General features: G+C 43.7%; 1 protein-coding gene across 1 annotated transcript in view; it reads left to right on the top strand.

Annotated features, from left to right (window-relative positions):
• The window catches only part of MEI1 (meiotic double-stranded break formation protein 1), a 63,019-nt gene extending 46,592 nt beyond the window's left edge, over positions 1–16,427 (top strand). The window contains exons 20-28 of the mRNA XM_015419160.1: positions 3,894–4,178; positions 6,495–6,660; positions 7,509–7,613; positions 9,328–9,438; positions 12,169–12,356; positions 13,352–13,480; positions 14,517–14,598; positions 15,352–15,458; positions 16,263–16,427. Of these exons, the coding sequence (XP_015274646.1) occupies positions 3,894–4,178; positions 6,495–6,660; positions 7,509–7,613; positions 9,328–9,438; positions 12,169–12,356; positions 13,352–13,480; positions 14,517–14,598; positions 15,352–15,458; positions 16,263–16,427 (1,338 nt within the window). The remainder of the gene's footprint in view (positions 1–3,893; positions 4,179–6,494; positions 6,661–7,508; positions 7,614–9,327; positions 9,439–12,168; positions 12,357–13,351; positions 13,481–14,516; positions 14,599–15,351; positions 15,459–16,262) is intronic.
• The last annotated feature ends 3,066 nt before the right edge of the window (positions 16,428–19,493 follow it).

Genomic DNA, 19,493 nt, shown 5'->3' with positions numbered 1-19,493 from the left:
CCGATTTCAAAACATTTTTTAAAAGGTTTATTGCATCTCTACCCTCCTGTCAAAACTCCAGTCACTCCCTGGGACCTTCCTCTAGTTCTCCGCCAGCTCACGAGGAAGCCCTTTGAGCCGCTTGCAACATGCGACCTCAAACTTCTAGCACAGAAAACGGCCTTTTTAATTGCTGTCACCTCGGCTAGACGAGTGGGAGAAATATTGGCTTTCCGGCATGATACACCTTACCTGTCCTTTCTGCCGGACGGAGTCCGCCTCGTCCCGGACATCTCCTTCCTGCCGAAGGTGGTGTCAGAGTTCCACCTGCAGGCGGTGGTCTTCCTCCCTGATTTCTTCCCAAATCCAACATCACCGGAAGACAAACTATTACACACTTTAGATGTGAAGTGGGCTCTCCTGTTCTACCTCATTAGAACACACCCAACGAGACGAGACTCCCAACTGTTTGTCTCTTACGAGTCAGCACGGCTGGGCACTCATATCACGGCTCAGCGCCTGTCAAAGTGGATTGTGGGTCTCATCCGTCTATGTTACCTGATTGCCAAACAGCCATTGCCTGGCCCTATCAGGGCTCATTCTACCAGGGCTGTCGCGACTTCCACTGCCTTCCTCCAGGGAGTGCCACTGACGGACATTTGAAAAGCCGCTACGTGGGCCACGCCTAACACCTTCATCAGGCACTACGCCCTAGACGTCCGTAAGAAGACCAATACCAGCATGGGATGTCACATTCTGTCTTCGGCTACGCAGTAAAGGACCTGCCAGCACCCTCCTCCAGGTAGGTCACTGCTCGCTAATCTCCCATGGGTGTGAAGCACAGAGACCACGTCGAAGATAAACAGGTTGCTTACCTGTAACTGGTGATCTTCGAGTGGTCATCTGTGCATTCACACCACCTGCCCACCTTCCCCGCTGCTGTCAGCTTCTACATTTTTAATAGGGGTTGATTTGCGGCAGTTTGAAGGAACTGGCGGGATGTCCGCGCCCACCCCTCTGGGCATGCACGGTGGGGGTTCCTGCGCATGCCTGAGGGACTGGGCGCGAAAATTCATTAAAAGAGCTTGCTACAGCACCGATCGATCCAGCACGTGCACACTAGATCCCATGGGTGTGAATGCACAGATGACCACTCGAAGATCACCAGTTACAGGTAAGCAACCTGTTTGTCCTGATGGCATACATGTGAGAGTTCTTAAGGAATTCAGATGTGAGATAGTTGATCTTCTAACCCATGTATGTAACTTATCACTAAATTCAGCCGATTATTAGAAGACTAGAGAGTAGCAAATGTTACACCTATTTTTTAAAAAGGGATCTAGAGGGGAATTAGGAAATTACAGGCCAGTCAGCCTAACGTCTGTCCCAGGCAAATTAGTAGAAACTAATCAACGATAGAATTGCTAGGCACATAGAGGGATAAAGCCTGTTGAGTGGAAATCAGCATGGCTTCTGCAAAGGGAAGTCCTGCCTCATCAACCTTTTGGAATTCTTTGAGAAAGTGAACAAGCATGTATACAACAGTGGCCCAGTAGACATTATATGCTTGGACTTTCAAAAGGCTTTTGACAGAGTACCTCACCAAAGACTCCTGAGTAAACTTAGCAGTCATAGGCTAAGAGAATGGGTTTTCTTATGGATTAAAAACTAGTTAAATGACTGGAAGCAAAGAGTAGGAATCAATGGATAGTTCTCACCATGGAGTGAAGTAAGCAGTGGGATCCTAGAAGGATCAGTATTGGGGCTAGTACTATTTAATTTATTCATAAATGATCTGGAACTAGGGATGAGTAGTGTAGTGACCAAGTTTACAGATGACACAAAATTATTCAGGATGGTGAAAACCAAGGTTGACTGTGAAGAGCTCAAAGAGGACCTCCACAAACTGGGTGAATGAGTGACAATGTGACAAATAAAGTTCAGTGTTGGTACATGTAAGGTGATGCACATTGGCACAAAAATTCCCAACTTCAGGTAATGGGTCTGAACTTGCTGAGATGAGAGGGAAAAAGATCTTGAGGTCATAGTTGATAGCTCAATGAAGGTATCCACCCAGTGTGCTGCAGTAGTGAAGAAGGCAAACTCTGTGTTAGGGATTATTAGGAAAGGGATTGAGAATAAAATGACCAATATTGTAATGCCCCTGTATTAGATCTATGGTGTGGCCTCATTTGGAATACTGTGTACAGTTCTGGTATCTCCAAGAGGACATTGCAGAGCTGGAAAAAGTACAGAGGAAGGCAATCAAAATGATTAGGAGGTTGGAGTACCTTCCATATGAGGAAAGGCTGAAAAGTCTGGGACTTTTCAGTTTAGAAAAGAGACGACTAAGGGGGGAACATGATAGAGGTTTATAAAATTATGCAATTGAGTGGAGAGAGTTGACAATTTTTTTCTCCCTCTCCGAAAATATTAGAACTTGAGGGCATCCAATGAAGGTGATGGGCAGTAGGTTCAGAATGGACAAAAGGAAATACTACTTTACACAGAGAGTGCTTAAAATGTGGAATTCGCTGCCAGAGGATGTACTGATAGCCATGGAAATAAAACAGATTTAAAAGGGGGATAAGATAGATTCATGGAGGATAAGTCCATCAATGGCTACAAGCTGTGGCAATTGAGGGGAACCTTAATATTCAGAGGTACTTAACCTCTTGAATCCCAAAGTCAAGAGGCAACATCAGGGGAAGGTCTCAGCCTCTATGCCCTGTTGGCCCTCCAGAGGAACTGGTTGGCCACTGTGTGAGATAAGATGTTGGACTAGGTGGAGAATTGGTCTGACCTAGTAGGGCTTGTGAGGTTCTTGCTTATTGGGGAGACGGTTTTACCTTTAAACACTCTCTGTGTATATAAACTTGGTAGTTTTCAGATGCCACCAGGAATTAGAAATTCCAAATCTCTCTTTTGGTAGTATGACCTAGGGTCTGGGCACTTCAGAGGACTATGTGGCCCTGAGGAAGAACTGTACTAATTGCTGGGATAAGCTTAGATAAGAATTGAATTTATTTAATAAAGAACAAAATAGGTTTCTAGTTATTTTGAACTGTTACTGAAAAAAAACTTGTAAATTTAACTGGCAAAACTTGGTGTTACAAACAGAGGCTAATCTCTTTCTCTCTCATAGCTACACAGGCAAAACTGTTTGTCTTATTCACACAGAATAAACCATTTGTCTAACCACACAGGATAGACACAGCTTGTTTCTTTGACCATATAGACTCTCTCACAAAACTCTTATAGTCACACAGACTAAACTTTACACAGACTCTCTTCAAACTCTTCCATCCTTGTCTCTCTCCCAAGACTCGCACAGAACTCTGTCATAAAACATCTCTCCTCTCACACTCTCAGTTATCAGCCAATCACAGCACACTCATCTCCCCCTATCGCTCTCCTTACATTACTGCAATCAAACTCAACATTTAAAGACACACACATACCAAAATATGGAATCATTACATGGCTCTTCTTATGTTCTTAACTGTGCACAATTTATCTGGAAAGGCCTGCTGTTGGCTATGAGATGACAGAACTGGGAAGAGATGAAAACACTACTTACTTAGATTTGTTTTTGGGTTTTTTGCATAAAGCATTCTGGTTTTTCTTATCTTTAGTTTGAATTAAGCTTTGTGCATATGGTGAAGATTTTTTGAAATGCTTATGAGAATGCTATTACCTGTTCCTGAAGCATTTGACTTAATGTGCTTTTATATTATCTTCTTGCAAAGCTGAATAGAACATTTAAATGATTTCCATTATAATGATAATGATTCTTAGCAGTATCATATTCTAATCCTATTGTTATGGTGTCTATAGACTTATTCCCGGAGAGATCACTTTGATGACTGACTGCACTGTTAATGCTGCCTCTTCTGACTTTCCTCCAAATCCAGGCTTCGCTTTCTGCCATAAGGAGGGTCCTAGATATTACATCTGATTTCGCCCTGGTGTATGTCCATCATCCTCTGCTGCTTAAATTTTTTCTTTCCTATCCTGAGCTTATGGGAAGATTTGGTCACCGCATCCTCCAGATCTGGTTTTCCTGTGAAGACTATAGCCAAATTGAATCTCAAGATGCTGTCACAAGGATCAATGCTGGCTTTTCTGACACCTCAAACTACTTTAACAGTTTCCTTTGCATGCTAAAGGATAACCCCAGTGCTTTGCTTGTCTTGCTGGTATGTTATCATTTTTCATGAATGAAAGATCACCCTGTGTTTTTTCTTCAGAAAAATCCCTCAAATATATATGGTCAAATACAGTCCTGAATAAATTTTTGTTTTCTTGGCTGAAGTTCTAGGAGACAGTCCTAGAGATGTAAAATTTCCGGAAATTTTGAAGCTCGGAAAAAACCCTGTTTTCCCCCCAGGTTTTTTTGGGAAAAAAAGTAAATTTTAGGAAAAATTGAAAAAAATGCTACATTAGCATTTCTGTCTTTTCTAGATTGAAAGTCATTCTGTTACTTTAGGAACATAAAATATGACTATGGACATTTTTACTTGGCATGAAATTATCACAACTAGCATATTAAAAATATAGTGTATCCAAACAATTATTACAAACAAAATACCCACCCACATGCAAATACAAAACTGAAACCTTTTTATTTTCTTCTGACAATAGCACCTCCTAAAGGAAGAAATGCATCTTGTTCTTGCATTGGAGAGTTCAGTTTGTAACCTAGGACTTGCTTGTTCTCAGTGCACAGAAATTAGATCAATCTGATACCATATATATTTTAGAAATGATTTGGAAAATATTTGAACACCTTGTCTTAAAATATTTTATTCATCATGTTAAAATAAAACATTCCATAATCAATTTTTTTTCTTTTCTTTTTTCAATTTTTCCAATTTTTCGGAAAAAAACAAAACATGCTTCAAAAAAAAAAAATGGAAAACCCCCCATTTCCCCCCCGAATTTTTCCGGGTTTTTTCCGGCCCTTCACATCTCTAGACAGTCCCGATTAGCATTCTCATGATTAAAGAATATTTTTGTGGCCTTTAACAGAAAATAGTACAGTAGTAATTATAGAATACTAATTTCTACAAAGTCATCTATAGGATAATGGCAATACTCACGGTGAAGATATAGTATATTTGATCTGGTTTAAAAAGCCAAATATTTTAATTTCTGTTGAAATGGCCAATAGTCAGACCAGAGGTTTTTTCTACTACAAGATGATTTTTTTACCCAGTAGGTAAGAGCCACATGGAAATGATTCTTACTAGAGAAGTTGCATTCCTAGCCACTATATGTTTGAAATCTTTAGTATCCCTACATATAGAAATTTAACCCATAAGAGATAAGATTAGTGTAGTAGCTTTTTACATGCTGGGAGGCTTTTTTGGAATATTGTTAAATATTTCTGTTCTAAAGGAGTTGAAGTAGAAAAAGGAATATAAGAGGAAGAGAGTGATCTGAACACCAGACATTCACAAATCCACTATTTAAATAAACTGCTTGAATTTCAGGAACATTATGCTGTCTGTGTATGCTGCCATGGTCTTTGTGGATGCCACACTGTTTTTTTTCTGTTAAATGCCACAAAATATTTTTTAAGTTTAATAATAATAATTGGGGCCCACCGGGGAAAATTAGACCCTACTAATTTCTCTGCAGAAGTAGCAGTGACTAAGAGGGCTGTACTTCTGGAGACCCACTTGTGGATGTGCAGGGGACAGAGAAGTTGTTTGTAAGGATGAATCTCTTGCCTGTTTTGTCCTAGATTATTGCTTGTAATAGAAAGCTTCCAGGCAAGTACCTTTTTCTGATAACCTTAATTGGGCTTTATTAAAATAAGTGCTTGTAATGGTTTTCAAATGTGACACTTTGTTGTTTTGATTGCATTGTAGCAGATAAGAAATAGAATCACTCAGTTTGGTGTGTGTGTGTGTGTTTTGGTGGGAAGTAATGCTTAAGTCTGTACCTCTTTTCTATCTTATAGGAAATAACCATTTATAAAAGCAGTTTTGATTTATGCAACAATGTATTTAGTCTAAATACAGGGCAATCCTTAGCATGTATACTCAGAGTAAATCCTATTGAGTTCAATGGCACTTCGTTCCTAGTAAGTGTGCTTAGTATTACAGACTTTCTGTGCAATTCTAAGCAGAGTTATGCACTTCTAAGCCTATTGACATCTGTTTAGGATTGTACTGTTCCTTAGTTCACGAAAAATGCATCTTTGTCTTATAACAGTTTTGCTTCTTATATGTTATAGATAGGATTAAGATATTTACATTTGAGTAGTAACTTGTTTGGGTAATGATTTGAATACCAAAACTGTGAATTCAGGTAAGAGTTTTAGTATAATTTTTTCTTTTTATATATGTGCATGACACCTTTGTTGATATTTTTGTTGTATGGCTGTAGCATTACTAAGAATTTTTTAAATCTGATTTCCAGTTTGTTATCCAGATCATTCTTTATGACATAACAGTGAACAGTAGCAACATCTGCTTAAATGGCTGTTGATCTGCTTTCCCTCTCAGGATTTAGTTTGCCAAGGCAACAAAGAAGTGGCACACAAAGTCCTGGTGACACTAGAGACCTTCCTGAAAAGAAATGAGGATGTCTGTATCTGTGATCTTCTTCGAAGTCAGTTTCTACAGATTTTGCAGAAGCTTCTGGTAGAAAAGAGTTCTAGCGTTTTACAAGGTGAACAGGAAATCTGCCCTTTAAATGAAAGAGGAGGATGCAGTTGGATTGAAGTACTCCAAAGTCGTTTGACTATGAGACATGGGGCTGCCTTTGCAACTGGTCAAGAAACTTCAGCTGGTCCAAAATGTGACAGTCAGGCTATTGGCAGGGGTTTGTTACAGGGCTGTTATCATCCCTGTGCTGAAAGAGCTGCACTGGTTACCCATATGTATCTGGGCACATTTCAAAGCGCTGGTTCTTACCTTTAACATCCTAAATGTCTTGGGGCCAGGGTACCTGAAAGATTGTCTGCTTCTATGCAATCCACCCTGCCAATTAAGACTTGCCTCTCAAGCTGCATTCTCTGTGCCCTGCCTTCAGAAGTGAGACAGGTGGTGACTAGATACAGTATTTTATGTAGCGACGCATTGCTTCTGGAATGCCCTCCCTCTCTACTTTTTTTACACAGACTTTCAGTTATGGGGTTTATGGAGCCAGGTTTTAAATGGTCTGCTTCTGTTTTATGATATTTTTTGCTGTTTATATCCAATGGCTTGTTTTTAGTATCATGACATGGTTTTAATTGTAAGCTGCCTTGAGTAGGATGCTGAAGAAGTGGCACAGAAATATCCTAAGTAAATAAATAAGTAATGTTGCCCACTAGAGCTCTTGATTCAAGTCTTTTCCTTGTATGTATGAAAAAGATTTTGGGACTGGGGCTCATCTTTCCAAGTAACATTGTAAGGACTATGTGTGTCTTTTGTCTACATTCTGCCTTCTTTATGAGGGATTGGATAGCATGAGAAAAGTGTTACTAGAACTGCTGCCTAGGTCAGTGAATAGCTTTCTTTTATGTTCTGTTTCAGAAAATCAGTCTCTGCCGCTTCTGTTGAACCTTCTGTTCCTGGTACAGCTGAGATATGTGGCGGAGAGAGAGCTGGACAGCACAGATTTCAGACTGCTTCATCTGGGTGAGTTTTTGAGTTCATCACCTGCTGTTATTGTCCAGTCTGGGTCTTTGATTTGGAGATAAAAGAGTTACAGTGCCACTCATAAACCCTTTTAAGTCTATTGAAGTCAATGATGTGATAAAAGTGATAAAAGTTCCTGGTTCAGGGGCCAAAGGGAAGCCTGGACTGGAAGAGCTTCCAGGGGGGGACAAGGAGGAAAGCCTTATTACAATGCACAGCTGTGACAACAATTCATCAAGAGACTTGTGTTCTCTTTTGAAGCAGATGATCTTTGTATGGTGTCTGTGATGGGGGGGGGGGTCATTTCTGAGAAGGTTAAGTGGGTTGGGAAGTGGGTTTTTCCCCCCACGCAGCATCATACAGCCCATTTGTGGTGCGTTCGTGTACCTCCCATGGTTTCCACAGCTTTTCCTTTCACAAACCTACTTTACTGCAGAATTTTGGGATGGAAAGAGTACAACGAAGTGGCTGCTGTATGCGCCAATGTTCAGATTTTCCTGGTCCTGCCCACATGACAGCCATTTTCCTCACAGCAGTAATTTCCTCCTTCTTGCCACTGGGGGGCATTTGGGGTTTGTTTAAACTGGCAATTGAATAATATTGTTAAAGTCAGATAACATTATAAAAATATGTGAAACAATTTCTCTGGTTTCCCATCTTTCATTTTAAAAAATTAGTCTCTAGCACCTTTCATTGCAGAGATATAAGGGGGGAAGCATTTTTCTGCAACAAAAACGGCTAGACACTTGCTTGAAAAAAGCAACATGAAAAAGTCCTGGTCGCATGGGTGGCAGGAAGGGAAAATGACTGCTGCTGGGGGCCTGGGGCAGGAACCTGGGGGGAAACCTGCCACTTGGAAGCCCTGTTGTTGCTGCACTGCATTGCCAGCTGCAGCAGTGGGGGAGAAATATACATGCCTGCAGGCCAGTAGCTAGGATTTGGGGGGGGGGGGATGACACCAGGGCGGTGGCGCTAACGTAATGAACGGAGCTAAGTTGTGTCAAATATGGGGAAAGGAGCACGGCAAACATTCATCTGATGTGCTTGCTTGATCACCTCCCCAGTCTAAGGTATCAAAATAAGAGTCTATGCCCTGTCTGGGACCTGATCACCTACAACGGACTGAGGCAAGCAAATGGGTGAGAGCTAAAGTGACCTCTTGTTCTGTAGCTGCTCGATCCTATGCTTTTTCTTTTTAAAAAAACTTGCAGAAGCAAATCTCATTGAGTTCAGTCGGGCTTACTTCCAAGTAGGGAGTTTTAGCTGCAAATTCACCCTGGCCTGACTCAGCGGCAGGTCTCTCCAGACCAGCTGGGATCATTGGGCCACAAAGCCCAGAGCTAGTAAGAGCACGAGCAGCGCCACCAGCATGAGCTGGCAGGACCCGCTGCAGGTCGCTTTCAGCTGCTGCATCCGGTGCTGGGGCCTCCCCTGGCGGAAAAGGTTGACTCCCTGGCCTGTCATGGGAGTGTGCCTCTCTTCTTCAGGGGGGCGTGTTATGATAAGGGGTGCCCCTGATATGATAGGGGATGCCGCCTGCTGCACCCCCCCCCCCCACACTGGCTAGGCCCTGCATGCCTGTCCCTCTGTGGAAAACAACAGGGTTTTATTGGTGATTTGAGCTTGATTAACGGGATCGCTGGTTTGTTCCCAAGGATTTGGCACATTAGAATCTGAAAAGTTGAAAATTATGTTGGGTATCTTTGTCATGCAGTTAGCAGTTTATCTGGGAAATGCAGCCCAACTGACTCTGAGCTTCTGCAACCATCCCTGAACTTCTTGTACTGGAGCCTTCAGCAGACAACACCTTCTAGTCAGCAAAGAGGTAAAAAAAAAATTAAAATGGGTTCTGTTTGGGTATAACTTGAAGTAACTATGACAAGAATCCCCCCCCCCCAACTACTGCAGAAGTTTTATTTTTTCCTGCATGATTTCCTTTAAATGTACTAAGATTTGTCTTGCTAGCTTGTGCAAAGTAGGAAAACATTACATAATCTAACTAGAGATATCATAATCTCGCTATAAGGAGAAAGCATCTGTTTGTATGTGAAGACAATTATACAGTACAAGCGGGGTCTCACAAGGACTTGTCAAGGGCATCTCATTTTCTGCTTCTCCACTACTTACCCTTTTCCGTCCCTGAAAGCCTCCATAACCTGTCCCCCGGTCCTGCTTTCTTCTCACCCACTAGCCAGTCTACCTTTATCTGACCCTCTGTCTTCAGCTTTTCCTCCTTCCCTCCCCCTGGTGGGGAACCTGCAAGCGCTTACAGGGGGTATCTCACTTCCCCCTCTGTCCCCTTCCCCGCACAATTTCCTCTTTCCCTCCTCCTATCAGCTCCCATATACTCACATTTCCCTGCGTCTGTTTATTATACCCTGTCTTTCTCCACAATGGGAAACCAAAGCAGTGTACATCTTTCTTCTCTCCTCCATTTGTAAATTGCAATGTGCAGTTTGATATAGGTGGATACCCATATTACACCATGTACTCCAGAACTCAGTTTACAAACAGATTGCAACTGGCCAGCTCACCCCCAAATTTATTTATTCGTTTATACTCCACATTTCTCCCCATTGGGCACCCAAAGCGGCTTATATTGTCCTCTCCACCATTGTATACTAACAACACTGTGCAAGGTGGGTTAGGCTTAGAGTGTGCAACTGGCTCCAGGTCACCCAGTACGCTTCCACTGCAGACTGGTGATTTGAACCCGTGTCTCCCAAATCTTACTCTGAAACTCTAACCAGTACACCACATTGGCTTTTTGCGTGGTGGCTGCGTTGAACAGAAGCAAGCTTTCAGTCCTGAGTGAGTATGGCACATAGGCAGTAGAAGCGTCCAGTGTTTCCCCCCAGTTTTTTTTTTAATTGTGTGTATTGGACCCCCAAAAACTAGCAAAGTATTCAGATCTGGGATTTTGGAAATCCCAAATTTCTTGGGGTCAGTAGACTCAAGATGGGGAAAAAGAGGGGCGGGAAAGCCAATGCAGGAGAGGCAAAGCTGCAAAACACAGCTTAGTGGAGGCTTCCACCTCTCAGCTGTTTCCCTGATCTTTTCTGCAGAAGTAGAGATGCCATTCCCCAGGTCCGGGCCAGGAATCCCCCAGTTTTGGGGGCTTCTGTCTGCCACCGGCCATCTGGCTGGCAGGGGAAACCCCACCCTCAAACAGCGATGTTGCTGGGTGACATCCCTAACACAATGACGTCACCTGAAAGGACATCATCGCATCGGGGATGTTGCAAGGCAATGCTCTGGTTTTGGGGCAGAACTCTATGGTTTGAGGGCAATTTTACCATAGAGGTTTGCCGTCAAACCAGAGCAACACCGTGCGATGTCTCTGATGTGATGACATCACTTTCGCGTGACATCATCGCGTCGCGGAGCCCTACCTCACTCTCTGAAGGCCCCCTCCCACCTGCTGGCGCATTGACGAGACCTGGCAACCCTATGCAGAAGAAGCGGGGGAAACAGCTGATAGGCGGGAAGCAGCCTCCCTGCCTCTCAGCTGTTTCCCTGATCTTCCTGATTCCTGAAAATATCTGGGAACCCCCCCTCCCCCCAGTTTTCCTGAAAGATCCCAGATACTTTTGGGATGCTGAAAAATACTGATAAGGTATTTTTCAGGTATATTTTTTGCTAGGGAAGGTCCGAATGCACCCCCCCTAATAGGCAGCAATGGAGGTCAGGGGAGGCCTGCCCATTGAACCAAAGGCAGCTGCTGCTTCAGGACAGGGTGGGGCACCTCTCAAGAAGGCAGTAGCAGCCTGATGAGCCAGCAGAAATGGGGATGCACCATCTGCGGGAGAGTCTCCCTCCCACCAGGCAGCCGCTGAGCACAGCAGCTGGGGAAGGAGGTCTGGCAGCCGGGGCATTAGCTGGGGTGGGGCATGGGGGGACAGTAAGGACCTCTGAGTAGCCCTAAGCCAACCCATATGGGGTGGAGCAAGGCAAGGAAGGGGTTAGGAACAAGGCTCAGAGAAGGGTGGGGTGATGCTGGGCTTTTGTCCCCATGGATAAAAAGGAGAAGGGTGGGGTGGGGGAAGAGGTGAAGAAAGCAAACCGACTGGGAAAGGCTGAGAGGGGGCAGAGAAGGGAGGGAGAGGAACTAAAGAAGGGGTTGGGGCCTGGGTCAAGATAAGGCTACCAGGCCTGGCTGAATTGTCCAAAGCAGTGGCACAGTTCAGTCCCTTGAGATTTTGAAGGGGCAAAGCAGGGCGGGTGAAGGCCTATGTGGGCTTTTTGCATTCCAATAATAAGACACTTTATTTATTTATAAATTCAATTTATATACCACCCTTCCCCAAGTTCATAGGGCTCAGCGCGGTTACCAACAACAAAAAAATTCAATATAAAACCAAAATTAAAACAATCAAGTTAAAACTAAAGAACATTATATGGCGCTGAAATAAATACAGTATGCATTACTGTCCAGCAAGTGGGAGAAAGCAAAGGGGGGGGGGAGAGTGCCAGGTAGATGGTACCTGTTGCTGTCCTCAACCAAAAGCTTGGCGGAACATCTCTGCCGATTGTTCAGACCTCTCTTCTTTTGCAGTGGTGGCTATGTTGCTTTCCAGTGTGCCTTTGCTAGAGCTACTTGAGAGGGTTCTCCAGCTCACTTGGATGCTGCCTGTGCCTTCTCCCTCTGAAGCAGCCTTCTCATTGTCCAATGAAACACTTCTGTGCTCCGCTTGGCTGCTGACTGCTGCTCTCTTGACTCAGCAACATATTTACAAAACAGAGGTTAGAAATGCTGTAGGTTTGTACTCAAGCTGTCAAGGAGGGGAGGGAGGTAACTAGAAATGTGAAAACAAAATTTCTTCTTATAGATACTGTTCAGAGTTTATTTTTAATTAGGGCCAGGATTCAGGCAAAGTTAAACACTGTTAGCCCCCTACTATTTACTACTCAAATCTGTTGTGTTTATAACTGATATATTGTTTATCCAGAGGTAAAGCCAGCTTTTTGTCCCAAATCATTCTATTCCATAAACTGTGTGGGTAGTATATATAAATGAGGCAAACCATATTACATGTGGCTTTGGAAACAGCTGATTCAAGATCACTTGATGAGTTAAAACTTTTATTTTATGAACTGGAACAATCCCAGGTGCTCTCTCATTGTTCGGTGGTGTTTTGTCAGTGTTGCTGGAATGGATAGATGAATGTACCTAACGACTGTGAATGTGAGCTAATGTTGTGATTCCCTAATCCTCTGAAGGGAAGCATCAGATTAGACATGTAAGCTGTCCTATTCAAATGAGGATGACTCAAAAGTATGTTGTATAGTTAAGTGGTGTATATTCAGTCATTCTGACCTCATATGGCCTCTGCCGTAAATGAATAACCTAGGGAATAAACTGGATGAGCTAAATGTTGGTCTGTTGCCAGGTTTTGGAGGACTCTGGACAGTGGCCTTTTGCCCTTCAGACCTGTCTGCTTCTTTCCCCTTCCTCCATCCCAGTCACTTCCTGTGATTCCTTTCTAAAAGGTACATCATGTAATCTCTCTGGAGGTGGATCAAGTCTTCTGTGCGGTTGCTTTCAGGAAGAAGAAGCCCACATTGTTCTTTGGTAGGTGACATCTTTGTCAGAATCATTCGACACCGGGGAAACTCTGGAAGGGATGTGTGGGATGGGGAGATTTCTTCCATGCTAATACATGATTTTATATCCAGTCAGCATCCTTCAGTTCCTAAGAGCCGTCCTTAGGCAGAACCTCTCTTCTTCCCTTGTGAAGTTTGTTGTACATCACACGGACAAAAATGGGAGGGAGCTGGCATTGTCAAAAGAGGATGCCACTTTGTTTCCATTGACTACCCAGCATGTCCTATCCTTGGTCATCAGTCTACAGAATCTATTGGTTCAGGTATAAATCTACTAAGATAAATAAAAATTTGCCAACAGCAGCAATCCTGTTTAAAATACCAGTCCAAAGAGAAATCTTACCACTCTCTTCTTCAGGACCTGAACTGTTAAAGGCTGAAAAGTAATTAGTTTATTCCAGGGGTCCCCAGCCTCTGAGGCATGTTTGCAATTCAGATGTAGTGTGGTGGGTGCACCCAAAAAATGGCTGCTGTAAAACAAGTGCAACAGAAAGTGGAGCCAGCCAAAAAATGACAGCCGCAGTTTAGCTTCAGTCACTCAGTGAAGTTCCTTGTGTTGTGGTGGCAGCTGCTGCCAAAGCAATGTTTTAAAAATCTGCATGGCCAATCTATAATGACCAGAAGAACCCTTCTAGGGCAAAAGCCCCACCTGGCCATGCCCACTTTCCAAAAAACACTTGGAGAGCACCAGGAAAGCTGTCTGTGGGCACCACATTGGGTACCCCTGGAATAATCTATTATTTTCAGTTTAGACTGAGTATAAGCTCCAGAACGTTTAAGTCTGCCTTAAATCCCTTAATAGCAACAGCTTCTACTTTTCCTTTAGTAAGAGGCTATTAAGCAACAAGGTATCTGAGCAGCATTTTGAACTCTGTTGATGGGCAGGAGAGGGACATGGAGGTACTTTACTACATGTTTCAGGGAGAAGCAAGTACATGATAAAGTCCCACTTCTACTGTGAAGAGCCAGTTTGGTGTAGTGGTTAGGAGTGTGGACTCTAATCTGGGAGAACTGGGTTTGATTCCCCACTCCTCTACATGCAGCTGCTGGTGTGACCTTGGGTCAGTTACAAATTGTTTCAGAGCTAATCTCTCATGAGCAGTTCTCGAAAGAGCTCTCTCAGCCCCTCTTACTTCACAGGGTGTCTGTTGTGGGAAGGGGAAGGGAAGTAAACCGCTCTGAGACTCCTTCGGGTAGTAAAGGGTGGGGTATAAATCCAATCTCCTCCTCTCTTCTTTTATCTTCTTAATAGGATTTCTCTGGGAATAACTGTGTCCACTCTCTTTTTTATATTCACAGAAGGACTTGTTGCTGTCTCAAACTGTTATTGGCTGTCTGGAAATGTTGCTGGAATACCTGCATGGGAAGAACCAGGGAATTGGTATAGCCTTTGTCACAGTTATTTATGTTCACTGTATTTATTTTGCGCCATAGTCTCTGCACATGGAGTGGTAGGATGTGGACCTTTCTCTCCAGTGATGATCCAAAATGGCTTACACTGTTTTCCTGCCCTCCATTTTATCACAACAACCCTGTGAAGCAGGTTAGGGTGAGAGTGGCCCAAGATCATCCTCCAAGCTTCTATGGTAGAGGAGGGATTTTAACTTGGTCTCCTAGATCCTAGTATCTAGATCCTAGCCTGATACTATAACCACTAAACTACACTGGCTCACTAGAGTGACAATGACATTAAAGACCTGTGTAGCAGCTTTACGACATTAATGTAGTATAGTATGAAGCTGATGAAGTAATATTTTGCAATGAGAAAACAGCAAAATAGGTATCACTGAAGAATTCTGGTTCTATATTTGTCTCTGATCCAGCGTCATAAATTACTAATACAACAGCTGTATGATCTTTGAATGTGTACTTTCTTTCTTCCCCTGGTGCAGTTTGATTGTGAATAAATTAAAGTACTTAAATTCTCACGTTGCTGGCAATAACCACTTTCTGATTAAGATATAGGAAATTTTATCTCCATAACGACTGCTTCTGTTTAAAAGATATGATTAAAATATTTCTTGATGACACAGAAGAAATCATAAGTTCACATGCATGAATACAGTCATTTGGAGTCTCTTCAACTAGATGGTTTTTGAAAAAAACTATCTGTTGCTGGTTTCCCCATTTCTAGCAAGTCATATTGTTTCACAACCATGGAATAAATTTTTGCTGATCACACTTCTGGACAGTGGTGAGAATTCCTTTCTTCACCCTGAAATTCTCAGACTTGTTACTTTGGTGAGTACAAAGATATAAACCATTGTCTTGCAAATATATATCATGTTCTTGTAGTATACAGTATGCCTGCATTTATTTATATAGTTTACATCCAGGATGAGCACATACAGACTCCATAAAATGCCTTTTATTTGTCTTTTTAAATTTAAATCTGATGCTTAATCGGTTGCTGTTTTAGACTTCTAATTTTAAAGCCACGCTGTGACATCTTAATGCCTGAAAGGTGGGGTAAAATATTTATTTTAAAGTACCTAGTCTGCATGACAGTGGAAGTTAATCAAAGCTATGTATTAATACAAAAAAGGGGCCATGAGCAAAACTTTAATATGAATTAAGGATGCCAATATTTCCATACATGCACTTTAGTTAATACATCACTAAATTCAAATATTAATATTTGTCCTCAAAATGCTAATCTTCAGAACAGTTGGTATATTGTCTTTTTCCTTCCCTGTGGCTGCTAGACTTAAGGAGCACTTCTGTGTGTGATAAATGGTCTCTCTTTCTTGCCCTGAAAACACACATATATTATTTTATAATGTTGGGGGTTTAATTCCAATGTCATCTTTTGCAGAATCATTAAACTGAAAAAAAAAAGATTCAGTTGGTCCTGTATCCCTATCCCTTGCCCAAAATGGGCAAGTATATCCAAAGTGATTACATAACACTTTCTAACATTCTTGAATATTGCTGAAGCATCTGTTGCAATATAGTTTGTGGCAGCTTCCAGGTCTGTTTTCCCAGCAGATAAGTCTATGTTGGAATTCCCATATCACTTACCAAATACCTTCTTTTTTTGTTAAGTGTGTGCAGTATCAGAACACCAGTCTAATTTCTCAAAGTGAAATAAACCATGTACTTGAAGAAGCTGCAAATACCAAATTGTCAGAACTTCCTGATGCTACAGTCAGTGCTCTTCACTCCTTTCTTCTCCAGGTGAGTACTATGGCAAATGTGATTGGGTACTAATGAGCACTTGCTGACTGTGAGGTCATGATTAAGATTGTTCTTCTAGCTTCTGTCTTTTCTTATCAGTTGTCAGTACAAACAAATGAGGTGGGGAGGTGGGTGGTTGTGACTACAGGAGCAAAATATCGACAGCTAGCACCAGGCGGTTAGACACAGGTGGCACAGTGGGTATATCCCACTGTCTTAACATCCGAACTGTGTCAGTTCGAGCCCCGCACTGGTGTGAGCAGCCAGCCTGTTGTCCCCAGCTCATCATCCACCCAGCGATTCGAAAGCCTCGGCAAGTAGATAAAATGGGAACCACTCCTTAGAGAGGGTGGGCACACCAACTCCCCTGTGGGAAGGTGTTAGCTGTCGGTTGGGACGTCCTGCTCCAGGATCGGAAAGGCGGAAGAAACTACTCGGCTACAAAAAAATCCCTGCAGTGGGATGCTCCGGCCAGGCGGTGGCAGTGTGGCGATACGACATACGGGTCCTGAAGCCCCAACGTCATCAAGCCGGTCGATGCAGCCGTTCGGGACATGAGTGATCCAAGCCAGAGACGTTTCCACCGTGCAGTTACGGCATGTGCAATTAAAAAATGAATTATATGTTGTCTTTCCTATCCCCTATGAAACATTGTTAGTCCCCTGTCTAAAAGTGTAACTGTAAATCACTTTGAGCCCACTTGTGGGGAAAGCGATTAATAAATCGAAAGCATTATTATTATTATTATTATTCTTGTTGTTGTTGTTGTTGTTGTTGTTCTGTTCTGAATGCAGCAGATACTTGTACACATAGGGCACATTCAGACGGGCCGTTTAGTCCACTTTCGGCACGCTTCAGTAATGGATTTTATATCCACGTTCACACACCCAACATCTACGCACCGTCCCCAGCCGTCGCTTTCCGGCTCAAACCCCCTTTAAAATGGAGTATTTTGTTACCAGGTCCCCAAGTGGTGTTTTCCTGATTCTCCAGTTCTAGCTGCACTTTTCTGACGTCTGATTGCTCCTGCCATGTCGAGCCACTTCTGGTTTAAACCCCCTCCCCACTCGAAAGCTGCCGAGGCATCCGCTTTTCGCCTGCCATTTTTTTAATGTGTTGGCGGTATGCGTATAGGCAGAGCTCCGCCACCGCGTTTAGAAAACCGACATTTAAACGGTCACTTGTTTTAGCATCTAGATGAATTCGGGATCTCACGGAGGCCATTTTTGGGTCAAACATTTAAAGGGAAGTCTTTTGTTGGAGGGGTTGGATTGATTCGACCTGGTGGTTCTGCGCATGCGCCATGATAGTTCCCCCCCTTCTATAGAGGGGCGCCTATGCGCATGCGCAAACTGAGGAAATTTTGTTTAAAAACCTGCCGATACACACTCCCGTGCGTCAGTAGTGTAGACGCCGGGAAGTGACGTGACTGCGCGGTGAGGTGGGATAAGGGAGGTAAGTGTGATCGTGATTATCCAGATCAAATATAATCCGGTTAGAACCGGAGCAGTTTAACCCGCTCTCAGCACGCTGTCTGACCGCACCCATAGACACATGTCTCCTTTCAGTTCATATCAGTACAGATCCCCAGACGAGAAGTGGACCAGTATTGCCAACTGCTATGCAGAAATGAGATATTTTGACATTCAAAAGGTAACCTGGGTAAAAGATACTTTCTCCCTCTGAGGTGGAGGACATCTCTATGGGTTATTCCCATCATTCCTTTAGGGAGGCAGGAAACACTTTTTTCCCTTTCCTCTTGGTGCCTTGGGAATAGCCCAACCCCTCAGTTCTATTCCTGCCTCTTAGGGAGTAGCAGCTAGGGTCAACGCTCTGCCTTTCTGACTTGCCTTTTTGCTCGTCTTTAACCCTATTTCTTTCAAATTCTCCTTCCTATTTCCCCTGATTCTATACTCTCCTGAACCGTTCCCTCTTTTTCTGTACTCTTCGACGAGAGTCAACAGTCTGTGAGGGAACTCACTCGTTATTGAGTGCTGCCGAGTGTTTGAGATGGTGGCGGCGGCAGGAAACTTGGACGTTTTCTCCTCAGGCGAGGACGAAATGTTTGCCACTGTGGCGGCCAACTGTGGGGCCAACTTGCCTTTGGAGCTTGATTGTGCCACCCCAACCGACCCAACAGAGGTGGCGGTGCAGCATGCTCAGAAGCACCATTGGACACCTGAAGACGAGAAGCCCGCCAAAATTGGCCATCTTGGATCGGCGGCGCGGGGCCCTGGCGGCAACCCGATTCCTCTGCAGGGCGATATCCAGATTGAAAGAGTCAGTAAGACCCCTGATGCGCATCTTCCCAGGCCGGACCCACCCCATGGGGGGGGGGGGATCTCTGATATTCCCGGGGCTTTAGCCAACTCCTCAAATCTAATGCAGGTGTTCAGGCAGGCTATGCAGCAGGAGATGTCTTCTTTCTGCACCGAAATGGGGCTTATCGGTCAGGATGGTGCCTAGCCCTCCCCATCCAAATATCCAGCACCCTGGCCCACCAAAGCGGCCCAGAAAGCACCCCCTGGCTCACATAAAAGGCACAGGGGGGATCACTGGGAGGAGGAGGATGATTCCTCGGTCTCCCTGGTTGAGGAAAGGGAGGAGGGCAAATTCCTCTCTGAGGAAGAAGAGGAGGAAATGAAAATGCCGGAGCAATCCAGTAGATTCTTTAAGGCAGAGGACTATCACTATTTCTTCATGAAGGCAATGAAAGCCTTACAGATTCAGGACGTGCCAGCTCCTGAAGAGCAAGGTCCTGTTAGGCCCAGATTTAAATCTTGTTCCAAGGGACTCTCTGAATTTTTCCCTCCAGAGGAACTAGTGGAGAATGGTGTTTTTCCATTTCCCGAATACTTTGAGAGACAACTGAGAATGGCATAGGTCAGACCCACTGCAAATAGGCAGTTTCCGGCTTTTGTTAAAAAGTTGTATGCCTTACCCTCCTATGCGAATGAGCTTTTACAGGTACCACTGGTTGATGGACCCGTGGCAGCCATTCAGTCTACAGGCCTGGTGTCTGAGGATGGCCATGGTTCCATACGTGACCCTATCGATAAGGTGGATGCTACACTCAAGAAGATCTATGAAGCTGTTACT

Source organism: Gekko japonicus, unplaced genomic scaffold (assembly GCF_001447785.1).
Source record: "Gekko japonicus isolate JY-2015 unplaced genomic scaffold, Gekko_japonicus_V1.1 scaffold37, whole genome shotgun sequence".
NCBI lineage: Eukaryota > Metazoa > Chordata > Lepidosauria > Squamata > Gekkonidae > Gekko > Gekko japonicus.
Note: the sequence above shows the minus strand (reverse complement) of the source record. Positions and strands in the feature narration are given on the sequence as shown.